This window comes from Typopeltis vanoorti, chromosome 2 (assembly GCF_054136105.1).
Source record: "Typopeltis vanoorti isolate ZY-2024b chromosome 2, IOZ_Tvanoo_1.0, whole genome shotgun sequence".
Taxonomy (NCBI): Eukaryota; Metazoa; Arthropoda; class Arachnida; order Uropygi; family Thelyphonidae; genus Typopeltis; species Typopeltis vanoorti.
The window spans coordinates 116061625-116077607 of record NC_143550.1 but is presented as its reverse complement, the minus strand read 5'-3'; the positions used below and the strand labels follow the sequence as shown (position 1 = coordinate 116077607).

The 15983-nt window shown below is 32.9% G+C and overlaps 1 protein-coding gene across 1 annotated transcript in view; it reads right to left on the bottom strand.

The window, feature by feature from the left end:
- The window catches only part of LOC150109361 (carboxylic ester hydrolase-like), a 30974-nt gene extending 15246 nt beyond the window's left edge, over positions 1 to 15728 (bottom strand). Inside the window, exons 1-5 of the mRNA XM_090407692.1 lie at positions 15469 to 15728; positions 10636 to 10779; positions 7870 to 8029; positions 5609 to 5797; positions 1228 to 1421 (exon numbers count right to left, since the gene is read on the bottom strand). Coding sequence (XP_090263818.1) covers positions 1228 to 1421; positions 5609 to 5797; positions 7870 to 8029; positions 10636 to 10779; positions 15469 to 15672 — 891 coding nt within the window. The 5' untranslated portion in view covers positions 15673 to 15728. The remainder of the gene's footprint in view (positions 1 to 1227; positions 1422 to 5608; positions 5798 to 7869; positions 8030 to 10635; positions 10780 to 15468) is intronic.
- Between the last annotated feature and the right edge of the window lie 255 nt (positions 15729 to 15983).

The window sequence follows — 15983 nt, the reverse complement described above, 5'->3', positions numbered from 1 at the left end:
CACGTTCTACTCCACTCGTGGTTGTTTACGCGTGCGTTTCCATGACAATAGACTAAGCGTAAACATTTCGCCAATGTAATGTATGCTATATTACTGTTACATGAGTGATTACATAACATTAAATATTTCACAAAATAAAACAACAGAATATTTAAGCTACTTCTTTAACTTTTTGATTACGTATACAGTTAAATATAAATTAACACTTTACGTTACACCACATATATTTAATTATACAAAATTCTAAACATATTATTATTCTATAAGTTAATAGCAAGTCAGATTTTGAGTAAATATTTAATTAGTAATTCTTAATTAAGGAATAATAAACAATTTTATATAAACCATGATTAATATTTAATAAGCCATGTTAAATGTGAATGAAAAATAATAAATTACATAACATAGCTTCATTCACAATTTAACAGAATCATCAACATTTTTGTGACTTTCTGGGCGCTGCCGTATGACTAGTTATATGAAGCCTTAGTAAGTATTTTTTTAAAATACCAGTTTTCCTCAACAGTTCGAAAGAAATGCTGCACAATATGATATGCCATGTCTTATTTGATACCAATTTAATAATAATAATAATAATAAAATATTCTTTCATGTATATTGACAAAATAATTCGTATCGTGGCATACTTATTCTCCGAAATGACTTAGATAGATGGGCTGTGATAAATGGATAACTCTAGGTTATTGAATTAATAACAAATAAGATTATTGATCTTATTTCCAGTAATTCAACAAGACAATTCTGCATAGCCAAGATAATAAACATAGACTCCATAGCGCAGTTGATTTCGAATGGGCTCTTTTGGTTAAAGACCTGGGCTCGAGTCCTATCAATGACGCGAAGAACCTTTATATTTTAGGTTTTTCATTTAAAGGTGATTTATACGGCGCTGGAGGATTTATCTCCCGTGAACAAACATGAAATACTTCCCCTTAGGGGATACAACAAACGAATGCGAGCCAGATGTTAATTGCCAAAACCCTTAATCAGGGGACTGAACCCGTCTTGGCTGGACGAGAATTGGAATATAATAAACTTCAATATGTCAACCAAAAAAAAAAAAAAAAATATATATATATATATATGATGCTTTTAACGCTTTATTGCAGTCTGTGTAGTTAATGTCTTTAATTTGATGTGTCTAATATGAATGAAAGGGCCTTCAAAAGAGCAAAGGCTAGTTCAAAAAAGCCTATATGTACTTACATTTCCGTGTGTTCTAGGTGCCTGTATAAGTTCCTCTACGTTTTTACTTTGTAGGCACTGAATGATAGTGGACATTGACTTGCTAGTACATGACACGGATCTCGCTAGTTTCATCGCATTTTCTCGTGGTTCGCTTGTGAAAACCCACGGCATGAATGCTGTGCCACTAGAGGAGATTGCATAGGAATACAGTCCTAGGAGGAAATATTTTAAGAAAAAAATAAATACTGTAGATATTATGTAACAGTATCTTGATCACCACTATACTACAATACTATTACTAATTTTAATAGTTTCTTTTAAACAAATCTGGTATAGGAATGTGCTAATAAAACCAAGACCATATGGCAATTTTGGTTGTCAGTTGCGTGTGTTGAATAGCTAGGTTGTCTGTCCCGAAAATCGAACTTCCTGGTGAAGAAAATTAATAATTGATTATATATAATTGTTAATATATTTAATTTGAAAGAAAAAATACACATTCTCTACAAGAGTAGTTTCGCAGACTTTATAAACATAATTTAACTTAGAACTTTAAATTTTTTCAAACTCTATAATAGTTAACATAATTGCTATGGAATTGGTTTAAATTAACTACATTTGATTTTAACCGTAGTAAGTTTACAATCAAACTAAATGAGAGTTTTTTCTGTTTGTAAGAAAGACCAGTTCATAATTAAACAGACTAACGATGTTTAATTATCATTATTACCTAAAATAATAAAATTTTCCATCTATAGATAAATTATATGTAGATTTATGGTTTCAAACGAAAAACTCCAAGTGTAATTTATGGCGAGTGTAGGACACGCTATGCTAAGTCACACTAGCGATCTTAATTTACTAACTGACTTAAAATTAAAATATAATGTCCAGCATAACGCCTAAACAGTTATTGAGATATCATAAATACAGATATTTTTCAAGACGAGTTTTTTAGTCTTGAAAATATCACCTAATCACTAGAAGAATATTTTAATAAAAAAACATTTTATTAAAAAACAGCCTCACATAAGAGTAATAGAAATGGGTATAAGACGTAGATGGTCACTCCACAGCGATACGCTATCCTTAAATCGACTGGCTTTAAAGGGCGAAGCAAGAATGCTTTTCATATTCCCCGTTATGTGTAGAGGACAGTGTAAGGATAAGGTGTTATTGAGCTATATAAATAAATATATATATATAAATAAATAAAGCTCTGATCATGACAGGAGGGCAATAGCAATAGATGAGCCTCAGTTAGAATTTCATTGGCTACAGCATTGCCATCCATTGCCCTCCATGGGTTCCCATTTTAGTCGCTTCATACGACATGCATGAGCTACACTTGGGACTATTCTTATCCCTGCCACCTTTATTATCCTTATATAAGGACTGGCTTAAAGGGGCGAAGCAAGAATGCTTTTCATATTCCCCGTTATCTGTAGATAGGGATAAGATGTTATTGAGCAATTAAAGCTCTGATCATGGCAGGAGGGTAACAGCAATAGCTGAGCTTCGGTTAAAACTTCATTGGCTACAGCATTGCTATCGATTACCCTCAAAGGGTATTGGATTGAATGAATCAATCACCGCATCTCACGGTCGATTAATTCCCAATCCTTCTTCCTCCTCCCTGGCACAATTGACAATTGACAATTGACATTTATGTCTTTAAGGGTGAAGCAAGATGCTTTTCATATTCCCCGCTATCTGTCGTGGTTACAGTGAGGGTAAAATTTACGAGCAGTTTGCTCGCCCTGAATGGGCATGGAGATTATGCATCGTTATAGGAGGCTAATATAGTTTTTGGTCTTCTATATTTGAATATGTCCGTTGGCTCATATGCTGCAGCTTGTTGAATCAAATCATTGGGGTGTGTGGACGTCTTTAGAAAAAACTTGGAAGCTAAGGATTGTAGATAAGAGAGAATATATGGAATATTTGTGTCTCTATGGAGCTGGCTGTTTCTAACATACCACGGGGCGTTCAGAATCATTCTCAAGCACTTGTTCTGCACACGCTGAATCTTGATAATGTTAGCGTTAGAGGTGTGGCTCCAGGCTGGAGAGGCATAGGTGATTATGGGACGAATCGTCATCTGGTAAAGTTGCAATTTGATTCTGTTGCTGAGCTTGCTATTTCTATTAATTAGCGGGTAAATCTGAGCTATGGCTTTAGATGCTTTTGCACATGCAGACTTGATATGTTGGTTGAAAGATAGCTTTTTGTCGAGAATTACACCCAGGTAATTTGTTTCTGTCTGCCAGGGAATTTTAGTATTGAATAGTAACACATCTCCTGCAGGAGACATTGGCCTTTTTGAGAAAAGAACCGCTGAGCTTTTCAGGGGGTTGACTTCCAATCTCCACCTAGAGAACCAACCCTCCAGCTTTAGAATGTTTTCTTGAAGCTTTCTAGTAACGAAGTGGGGTCTGAGGGATCTGGTTAGTATTGCCGTATCGTCCGCATACAGCGCTAAAATGGAAGTCATCGGATTGTGAGGGATGTCTGACATGTATACAGAAAACAGCAATGGAGCCAGTAGAGATCCCTGTGGCACTCCAGCAAAGATATGGCGCTGGGACGATATAGAACCGTTAATTTTAACTTGCATTGACCTCCCTGGCACCACATGGGAGACTGCTATAAGTATATAAAGTATAAAATTTTTCAAATGGTGTTTTATATTTAGAACACAAAATTAATATATTTATTTAAGTTAAATCATAAAATATACCATTCTAGCTATAAAATATTTAATAAAATAAAAAAGCATGCTTTTCTGATTAAATTTAATGTTTATATTCAAATAAAAAGATTGATAACCCGTACTGTTAATAAATCATAGCAGAAATGTGTTCAATAAATGAAAGTATTCAGCGGAAATGGGTTCTAATTATAATCAGACTATCGTAAACATGGCAGCACCGCCAGAAATAATGACGAATCAATTCGAGGTCTAAAATATTAGATATTTTAGACCTCGAATCATAAACATATCTAAAATAAATATAGATATGAGCACGGCAATAAGCTATCATATATGATAAAATGTTATGATCAAATCTTAAAATTCATCACAAAACAGTATATTTGTAGAAATGTTCGTACAAATCAATTCCAAAAAACCTATGTACAAAAATGTTTTTTCTATTTGGTTTTAAAAATTTCAATATTATATATATATATAATAAAGAAATAAAAGTCTGTTGTCATTAAAGTTTTCCAAAAAAAAAAATCCTTCATTTCTTGAACAGCAGTGATATATCGGAATATCACTGCTGTTCAACAACGAAAAAGAAAGTACACTCAAACAGCGATTTGTGAAGTAACTTAAATATCTATGTCAAGTCTTAAATATTTCACGTTATAGTGAAATATTTAAGAATTTTCTTAATAAATAATTTAGATTTTTAATAAATAATAGAAAAACAACAGTTTTAATAAAAATGTGTTTGTAAAATTAGAATCGTCAGAGTTGACACATCTGTGTCCTTGAATCTCCATAATTCTTGTAATTTGATCAAATGTGGGAGCAATAAAGAAATAAGCAGTTTATTGCTTTAATTTAATGCACCTAAAAAAAAATACCCTCTGTAATTCTCTTTCATTCCTTATTTTTATTTTTTAGAATGCGATACCTCTCATACTGAAGGTTGTGTTCTCATAAGTACTCGAGTCAATTTTGAAACGTTTTAAGCTTGAAATTCAATTATTTGGTTATGAAATAATGACGGATTTATAATATCCTGTGTTTCTATAACATCAATTTGATATTTGTTTACAAATCTAATTTTAAAAACGTAATGTTGTTAAGTTTAGGTTAGATTTAAATTTCAAATATTTTTAGGTTACGTTTAGATTTCAGATATCTTGTCGACAAAATATGAGATGGTGATATTATCAGTTGATAATATAATCATCTCATATTTTTCGGGGATATTTATATCTTTTCATTTAATTCATAACACCTTCCTAATTCTAATTTTTACAACGGCCAACCTGTGTTCTCATAGAATTCATACCGATATTATCCAATTCATTTGTTTTGGAATACCTAAAAAAAAATAAAATAAAATAAAATGAACAGATATGCATTTATGTAAATAAATTCAGATACATTCAATGAGATAGAATAGTTTATTTTATCTGACTACTTCTTAACGAGCTGAAATTAAAAAAAAAAGTAAGTAAAAGTACAAAACAAACAAAACACATATTACACTTTACGATAGGAAACATGTTTGCATTTTCCCTCTTTTTTATTGTCATGAATTATTTTATCTGATTCATTATTTGGTGCCGTGAATATAATAGTCATCACATACACCAATCATCATAAAACTGATGTGAAATGAAGTGGATTAGGAGACGAGAAATTGAAAAGTCGACTTACCTTGCGAGAGTGGAGACATAAGATGAAAGGAAACACTGACGCCCCCTGCATCATGTCCAAAGATGGTCACTTTGTTCGGATCACCACCAAAATTCTCAATGTTACTTTTCACCCATTTCAACGAATGGATCTGATCTAGAAGGCCAACATTACCGGGTGCGGTGTTGGAATCTTGAGTGCTCAAGAAACCTGTAGTCAAATAACTGTTATCAATATTTTGAAACTGTAAAAGAGTTCAAGGAACTAATAAACAACGTCTTAGATTAAAAAAAAAAAAGTTGAAAAAACAAACAAACAAACAGAGTTTTACATGCTTGGGGTCTCGATTATTTGTTATTTTAGCCTTCTATCGATATCTATCCTTGATAAAAGAAAGAATCCCTTAGGTTGTTTTCGACTGGTGCAAACATCTTTATTGGTAACCACAACAAATCATCAGTGAGTTAGTTACCATAGCCGTAAACATTTATTAAGCTTAAACTAACTAATAATATCCGAAATGTTATTAAAGTAATAAAAATGAGGACGTGTTTTGTATGAAATAAAAAAAAAAATAATAAGTGTATTAATTTTTTTTTCTTTTGTAAAACGGATGTGTTTTATACGTTATATCACAGTATAACAATATACAGTTATAAACAATAACAAAGCCTTTTTTTATTTTCTTTAGCTGTTGACTTAACATATAACTGCTTTTTCGGACTGCTATATTATTCTATAATAATGTACAGTTGACCCTTGAAGCTGGGGTTAGGGCTACCCCTACCCGAGTTTGTTCGAAAATCCTCGTATAACTTTTGACTCTCCAAAACTTTAATACTAATATATCGATGTAGGAACTGACCTCTGTCAGTTCCTACATCGATATTGTCTTATATGATACAAAACATTGCAGATGTTATACGTATTACTAACACCACACATAAAAAATAAAAAGATAATGTGAAAAAGAAATTCATATTTATTATAGGTTCATGCATTGATAACGAAGCAGTAGCAATAGGATTGCTTTATGGTAGCTTAATGCAATCGATACGATTGCTTCGTTATAAAATTTTTATTTCATGCTAATTAATTAATTTAACTACTAACTAAATAATAGTTAATTTTATGCAATTATGATTTAATATTGCATCTTTACCTTCGTTTACATTTCTCTCGACTGCGAATGGACTGTAAGTGGTTGTGTACGTAAGTTTTGATAAATTTGAACCTTTTTGTAATAGATCTGTGGATATTTTATGGTAGTAAATGATAAAATAGACTATTATATACATATATTTTATGGATTCATGACATACCTAACTTTTTCTTGCCTTTTTCGATATTTCTAAGCAACGCAGTTCGTCTACGAATTTTTTTCAAATTGTCGAAATCTCTAAAAAAAAATCTGCAATATTAAAAATTAAAAAAAAAAAAAAAAAAAAAAAAACACGCGTATAAGTGGAACCGCGTAGTTCAAACCGGCGCTTTTCAAGGATCAACTTTAGTCGGTTGTTTAAATTGAGTAATTTATAACAAACGAAGTAGCATTATAATGGATTGTTTTCTATTGCGGCTGTCTTTTCACGATATAATTTTTGATTGATTCTTTCTGTCAAACCTTCACACACCTCTTTTCCTTCGTGTTCACATTAAGGTCCTAAGTTTAGTGTTAACTGTCGCCTTTGGGAATGAGATCGGAGACAGTCTTCTAGTTAAACCACCGGGTGATAAAATGCAACTCCCACCTAAGAAACTTTGCTAATTCTCTTACTTTGTTGGCTAAATACCATGATTCTTCGAATACCATTTACACTGTGTTACAAAAAGTATTGAAAAATAGAATTACAGAGAAATTGGGTGGCAAACAATTTTCTTCGCTCGGTTTGAGCTTACTACTTTGCTTACCGAAGGTCTAAGAAAGCTTGAAATAGTTGAAAAAGTGCTCCTCGCCATTCATTGTAATACTGCTAATAATAAATAAGCAAATCAGTGGACCAATTTCTGTCCACGAATTTGTCTACCTTTAAATTTGTTCGACTGTACTCTGAATTCCGTTTTATTTCAAAATGAGCGTGGAGTTTACTCTTTTATCTTCCTAAACTCTCTTTACATCACCTTCATAGCTTCTATTTACAAGAGACTATGCAGATGAATTACCATGTGCATTTCCAATACTTCTGGAAATGTAATGTATATGGGCGATACAAAATACTTGAGCAAACTTGAATTGTAAGTACAACGAACAGAGAGCACGAATGTATGCTAAAATAACTTACCCAACACACCAAGACGATAATTTACAATCACTAAAATTATATCGTTTCCTCTGTCCAGAAAGTATTTGGGTCCATAATGATCCTTCCCACCTTCTTCAAACTGGCCACCGTGAAAATAAACCATAACAGGAACCTTTCGACTGCTAGCGGCTTTGGGAATCTATGAGAAAGCATTCTCATTTAAAAATTGTATTATTATTATTATTATTATTATTATTAAAAAGAAAAAAGAAAAACTGGTAGCTATTTTGGAATATATTGACATAACGCTTAATTATAACATAATTATAACGTAATCTAAAGCGTTAATCGAACAATTCCAATTATTAACTATTCAATCAATGTCAAAACATAAGCTGTAATCTTTAACAAGTTGTACTGCATTTATATAATGTAAACATTGTTATTATCCCTACCCACCCACCTGCACACTTAATATCGTATTGAGGTGCCTCTTATGAATAACAGCATATTTAGGCTTGATTCCACTAGATGTCATGACTACAGACGTACATCTGTAATCATGACCTCTGCAAGGCGTCATGGAATTAAAGAGAGTAAAGCGATGTTTGATATTATAATGTGTTTGATTCGAATCACGCAACATCTTAAGGCTTCAGTACATCGGTCAATATGCAACGGATGGGAACCCCACACAAAGGTCCATCGACTCATGTTGTCTGCACCATATCTGTCGTATCCATCTGCGCCATGCAACAGGAACTGTGATCAGATATACTACTTTTTCTCCCCACTCTTACATCATATCTAACACTATGTGCTGCTACCACAGGTATTTCAGCGTCAACCATGTCAACGAAATGCCTTTTACATTGCAGTTAGGCGTATTCCACTCTGTATGAGAATGATTATAAGTCACTGTCATGTAAGTATGATAATTATAGCAATCCTTAAATTTTACCGTGACACTTGATGAACTGTTTGTCGCTTATATCAGGAGAATAGCCACATTGACAGAAGTGATGCCCCCCCCCATGCATATAAAACTATTTCGTACATAGCATGAAATAGTTGGTAGATGTGTCTTCCAACTTTTCTCTTTCAAATTAAGAGAAAAGGGGAGATTAGTGAAATTGTTATATTGTCATCATTCATCGTATTTTCATCCCAACATGTTTTAATCGAGCTCGGAGAAGAAATACAGACAATTACCTCAATTACAATTACAGACAATTACGAAGATCTTCTTACAGTTTTTTGACACAATTATACTTCACATCAAACTAAAAGTAACATATCACACACACACAGATGTTAGAAAATTACTAGTTTTACATTACATTTCCAAATTATATATTATTAACAATAAAATATTTAATAAAAATAAACAATTATAATGACCATTGCTTGGCTTCCCCCAAAGTGGACGTTTCCTAGTTTGAAAACCACTGTTTAGATCGTCATGATAACGTAAATCCAGTAAATAATAATAACAGAACTCTATTGTCACTTTTATTTATTCTGCAATCAGAATTATATTATTTTATAATATAATATATAAAATTATATTGTATTATTATGCAATATAACACATGATTAATTAATATTATAATATTAATAAATTTATAACTTGTATTACAAAAAATAAATAATTAAATAAATCCATATATATGCTAAAAATAATTGATTTTTAAGTATTAATACTAAGTCCTTATAAGGACTGACTTAAAGGGGCGAAGCAAGAATACTTTTCATCTTCCCCGTTATCTGTAGAGGACAGTGTAGGGATAGGGTGTTATTGAGCTATTAAAGCTCTGATCATGGCAGGAGGGTAACAGCAATAGCCGAGCCTCAGTTAAAACTTCATTGGTATAGCATTGCCATCCATTACCCTCCAAGGGTATTAATCACCGCATCTCACGGTCGATTAATTCTTCCATTAATACTAAGATACTCGTACATCTTTATTTTAACACACGCTTCTGCGTAGTAACATGGTTTATTTTTATGAATGAGTTTTGTTTTTCGTTTTTGTAGTTTCACAGCATTCTTCGGAAATTTTTTTTTGTTATTATTTTCGAAAATTTCAATTTCTTAAAGCAAAAACTTAAAAACAAGTTTGTGTACCTTGGTTTTTAATCATTATGCATATACAGTATTGTTATTTTTCACTACCGAGTTAATAATATAATCTAACGGAAAACCTTTTAAACAACCTCTTTATTTTTAAAATAGCAGAAGTATATATATATATATATTTTTTTTTTCTTTTTCATGCAGTTATAATATAATTGCGGTCGTGCTTATTTATTTTTGATTCAGTTCATTTGGAACATAATGGCTTTCACTCAAAGTATAGGCTAATAGCAAAGACACTGACTGTTCTATGTTTGATATGTGAATAATCATGGAATCGTTGGACAAGCGAATAGCAATCCAGTCTTCAATCGCTCTGCTTATTGATTGCTTAGAATGACTTAAAAATATTCTCATTTAGAGCAGGGATTTTGTGAATTTCTCCCTTATATCCCCTTGTTTCTTATCCCATCCTCTGCACTAATATAAAATAAGTAATACTGTATAAGTAAAAAAGAAATAATAAATAACTCAAGCATAGATCAAGTAAGAAGCTGATATATCAGAAGCAAACATAGAGCAATCGCCTAAACTGCTTGACCGATATTCTTTCTTTCATTGATACCAGCATCGATCTAGTCGAAAATAAATGGATGGATATCTTCGATCAGTTTATTGTCCCATTAATAATGCTGTTTCAAGAGGGCCCTTAATGATCATTGAACTCACCGTTTTTATGTGGACATCCAGGTACAGGCAGTCTTCTCTACCTACAACTAATAATGACGAACTAAATCTTGGTATCTGAGGACAGAGTATTGTGTCACTAGCTATTTCAAGGACTCCTTCCCACGGTTCTGCAGGTTCCGGAGGCTAGACAATACAACAAAGAAATTAAAAACGTTATTGATAAGAACTGGTATTGATACAAAAGCGCAAATTAATCAGTGAATAATACTGTGCAATATGTAATCAAAATATGTGAGTTGCAAAATACACGAGTTATTAATATTGACGGTCCGCCAATAGATGCAACTCATCGGGGAAATCCATTTTAACTTTTTTCTGGAAAATTAGAGAATTAATTGCTTTAAAAATACATTTAAGTAATTATCAATGTGTTAGAAATTTGAATGTATTTATTCTAAATACAGAATTTATTTATATAGAAATTCTGCATGTATCCATGTATGTTTCTTTTTCTTTTCATCATAACATGAGAGATAACGTTAAACCTCAGCCCAGTTAAACAACATTTTGTTTTGCATTTGAAATAAAATAATAATCGATCAAAGAAGGTTTTGTTTTATTATTTTTTTTATGCTGTTTGTTGCACGGAGGATGATGGATATGTAGAAAGAGTCTAAGGATTGGTATAATTAATACGTGGTGCCTAAAACAGATCTCCTAGATAAATATCACGACTCTGTGAGTCCTGAAATAATAATAATAATAATAATAATAATAATAATAATAATAATAATAATAATAATAATAATAATTATTATTATTATTATTATTATTATTATTATTATTATTATTATTATTATTATTATTATTATTATTATCAATTTGTATGTTCATTGATTGTACTTTCACCTCTCAAACCACTTAATGTATTTTGCTAAGAGTTAGTTGACAGATTCATTATTACAACCCCCTTCTCCCAAAATTCAATTCTGACACATTAGACAATATGATTTAGCATTTTACGTAGCGCTCCATTGTGAACTACTTTATACATTTCGAAGTTTATATCAGCGTTGTAGCTATAATTTTTTAATGGTATTGTAAACAAGAGTGATTATATCAAGTGCAGAGCATATACTGCCATTAGCAGCTGTATGTAAACTTTTTCATATGCGTGAACTTTCATATTTACGTAATAAATTTCAGAATTATATAGTTACAATACAATACGGTTAAATTTTAGGCTTTAATAATAAAGTTTAAACTTCAGTTCCCCCCCTCCCCCCACACACACACGTCTTTTTTACGCACACCACAAATGATGCCTAAATTAACCCAATTTAGGTGACCAATCGCGTGTTACTTTATTTTTTGTTTCCTTTATTAAGTACATACAAGTGTTTCAAAGTCATTCTCTTGGCCGTGTTCTCTGTTTATTTTCAATTGAGAAATAATCTGATCTGTCTGGCTACTAATCCCTTTTTTTCATCAACACAGTCCGCATTTGTAAACATTACTGTGTACTTCTCTGACCTAGATGAATTAAGTATAATTTGAGCTTTTCCACTTTTCTTTCTTCCACTCCGACCTATCAAGTACAAGGGCTTGAATGGGGGAGCATGTCTGCGTGAACTTTGATCCCTACAAGATATGGCAGTAATGGTTCTTTTCCTAAGAAACTATGAAGGATCGATCCACTCATTTAATAACTCAAGATAAAGGAATGATGTACGATACAGAAGTATGCTACTAACATTCTTGAAGGTGAAATATTTATTGTTGTAACCGCTTTATTAGGTCTTTCTAACAATGTTCAAGGATGAATCTTATCTGTATATGTAGATACTTAAATAATAAGTGAGGATGCTTCCCGGCACACGCACAGTTTCGATAAATAAAGAAAACGGCCTCATTTTTCTAACAGAAATAGCAAAAGGAGTCCGGCAAAAAAAAGAAAAAAAAAAGTTCACAAGTTGTTGACATCTCCTAGTAAATGATGAATACTTTTTTGTTGTTGTTGTTAATTAGTTCAAATATCGATTATTTGATCTATATTAAACAAATCTAATAAACTGAATATTCGGCAAAAATGAGACATTCATTGTATGCAATTCTCGCCGAAAAGTATTATTAATTTTTTGTACAAATTATTAATATTTTATATCAAAATAATTAAAATAATACAATTGCATTAATTATATCATATTATAATAAAAAGTTATTTGATATTTTAACGAATAAATTTCAAAGAGTTAGAGATATAATAATAAACACCTTAAAATCTATATTTTCGTGTATTTTATAACGAAATTCAAGTGGGTGTTGAACTGTGATATGTGATAGATATATTATTACTTAAGCGTATGAAATACTAACATTAAAAAATGCTGAAAAATAAAAGAATATCGTAATAATCCATGCAAATCTTGGTTAATTATTAATGAAAAGAAACTGATTTCATGCTGGGATAGAAAAAAAAAAGAATTTCGTAATAATCCATGCAAATCTTGGTTGGTTAATTATTCATGAAAAGAAACTGATTTCAATCTCAATCGTGTTCTTAGTGCTCGATCGAAATATGACAATAACAGCATCCCAAAACATACCCGATCTAGGATGATTCAATCTACCTGAAACTAACTTAATCTAACCCAACTTTATTCTACATTTCATGACGGTGGACGAAGTACTCCGATTTTACTGAAAATTACGATTCAGTCACAAATACGTTACAGAAGATTCATCGTTGCTGAATGACAAAAGCTGAAACCTAGTGGATCCATTGTGTTTTGTGTTGGACCCATCCCCGCGAGTGTGCGATCCAAGAATGGTTCCAAAAAAAAAAAAAAAAAAAAAGATGAGGGATCCATCAGTTTTCAAGGTCAAGGGTTCACGAAAATTTCTCAGGACGAAGGGAAATTCTAGTTTACGATACTGGCGACTAAAGTTCCCTCTAATCCAGGGAATCAAATGCTTTGCCTGGGCAACCTGAGCCGCGGAAGGACACTAATTTTCGGGGGAAAAAAAGTGCACGACATACTTTCCATTTATAAGCTCTCAAATTTATTTTTTTTAAATTAGAAGTTACATATTTTTTATTCAATTAAATATGTATACATATTAAAACCATGTTAAAAAGTTAAGTTAGCATGAGCTACTGTCAGTTCCTATTAGTTTTTGTCATCTTTTAACGATGTAGTTCGTTAGTGCGTCTCTTTTGACAGTGAGCAGGAGACTAAGTCTCGTGCACTCAGATGCGTCTGCCACTGTGCTCCCGCGCACGGCTTAGAAAGAACATTACCTAATTCAAGTCGCAAATGATGTTTACACTAATCGTGCACATATCAACTGTTTCATTCTTTAACTATTGTTTAAGTGTATTTTTTTTTTTACTTTAAATTTTACAAACTAAAAACTAAATTTAAGACTGACTCAAGTTTGATATTCGAGATTAAACATTTTATAATCATAAGTGAATCTTATTTCAAAATGGATTTATTTACACACAATTCGGTAGAATTATTTAATTTTCTTATTTGTGCAATTACAATTAATATTATTTGTATATAATGTGCATGATGAAATAGCAATGCGATATTTTCCAAATATAAATAACTTTTATTTATAACTTTTATGTGATGAATGTCCGCGCGGTTAGCCTAGTGGCTTTGCGCTTCGCAACCATATGCCTGGGGAAGGATTGTCCTAGGTTCGATTCCCGTCGACGACGCGAGGAACTTAAGCATCTTCCTCAGCCATAGCCAAGTTTGCTAGTCTTGAGCGTGGACAGCAGGGTTTTTCCGCCAGTTTTTCTGGGGGTTTTCATCGTGCAAACCGGCCTCTTGAACACACGGAATACAGCCAGGAATATTGACCCAGCCATAGGCCTGATTCGTCAGCCTGTGCCGGTTATAAAATTTGGGGGACTAAATAGTGCCGTATCCGCCCCCCCCCCTTAAAAAGGGGGACTCACGGCTACTATACCATCACACGGAAAGGGAAGATCTGATGAATTAATAACAAAAAAAAAGTTTATTTATCTTGCTTAACCATATATATTTGTATTACCTGATAACAGATAACAGAGCTCTAACACAACCACCTGGGGTGCGCTCAGATTCCCTCCCCCCCGCTCGGATATATATGATTAACTCATTAAGCCTATTTTCTGCGCTGTTTTCTGGAACAAGCTACTTTTCAGAGTTTTCTATTTTTCTCGTTCCCCTTGCGAGATCATTATTTGTTCTCTAAAGCAGAATTTCCAGATCGTGTAAAAAAAAATAAATAAAAATTTAATGTAATTAAATTAAACTGCCACCGCAGTACACACACCAGGTTTATAACCTTTCGTGAGTAGAAATCACATAATAATTATAATCTACCCGTGCCCACCTGATTGGCTGAGTAGATAGCGCGCTCGCTCTCCAATCAAAATATCGTGGGTTCGAACCCTTACTGTCGGTGGATGACTTTCATCCCCCCCCCCCACTCTGAGGCCATCATCATCATCCTGCTTGTTAGAAGCCTGAGGTGGCTTGAAAACAGTTGCAAGTTTGATCGCTAGAAGGTTCCCGATTATCTAATCTTAGCCCACCAACAAATACTATTATGCTCCGCCCAAATTTACGAATAAGATACACGAGCTACAGCTTAGAACCTCACATTATAAGTGACCTTTGCTTCAGCATAGATAACCTAAAATTTACTCAGTAGAGTGGAGGGGCCCCTTAATATTTATAATTTGTAGTAACAACAGCCTTAAATTCGGGTCTCCATCTGGTGTAGGCTTCCAGCCCTCTTTGGGTAGAATTCATAGGGAAAAAAAATACACACACACACACACGAAATTATCCATTCTGTTATTCTACTTACCTTAAATCTTAGATCTCCTAACGGAGGTTTAGCATAAGGAATCCCTTTGAAACTAATTATGGGAGAATTACTTAAAGAACCTTTGTCCTCTTTGCGTCCTCGGACCTTTCCCAAGGTTGTGTCCACCAGAAGGTCATTTTGGGCTGCAACAAGATAATAGAGCACACAGCTAAGCGACGTTAAGCAACACCAAACGCGAGACATTTTATGCAGCTCTGAATGTCGAGAATTCTTTAAGAGAAAATTGAGGTTCGGAATTGTTCTCTGTAAGTAGGGATTTCCAATGAGAACGAAGGCCGAAAGCGCATTCTTTTTATATGGAGTTGGTCTCGGAACTTGCCTCTTTCCGTCATAGAGTTTGTGTTTACTTAATGCTTATCGAAATAATGACTTCGACAAGTGATCGCATGCCATCGAACTCACGTGACTCCTCTTAGTTGTGTTTGGGGTGATTCATAGCGTACGAAAAGGAAGAAAGGGAAATTCTAATGCAGAATTGTTATTTCCTAGGCAAC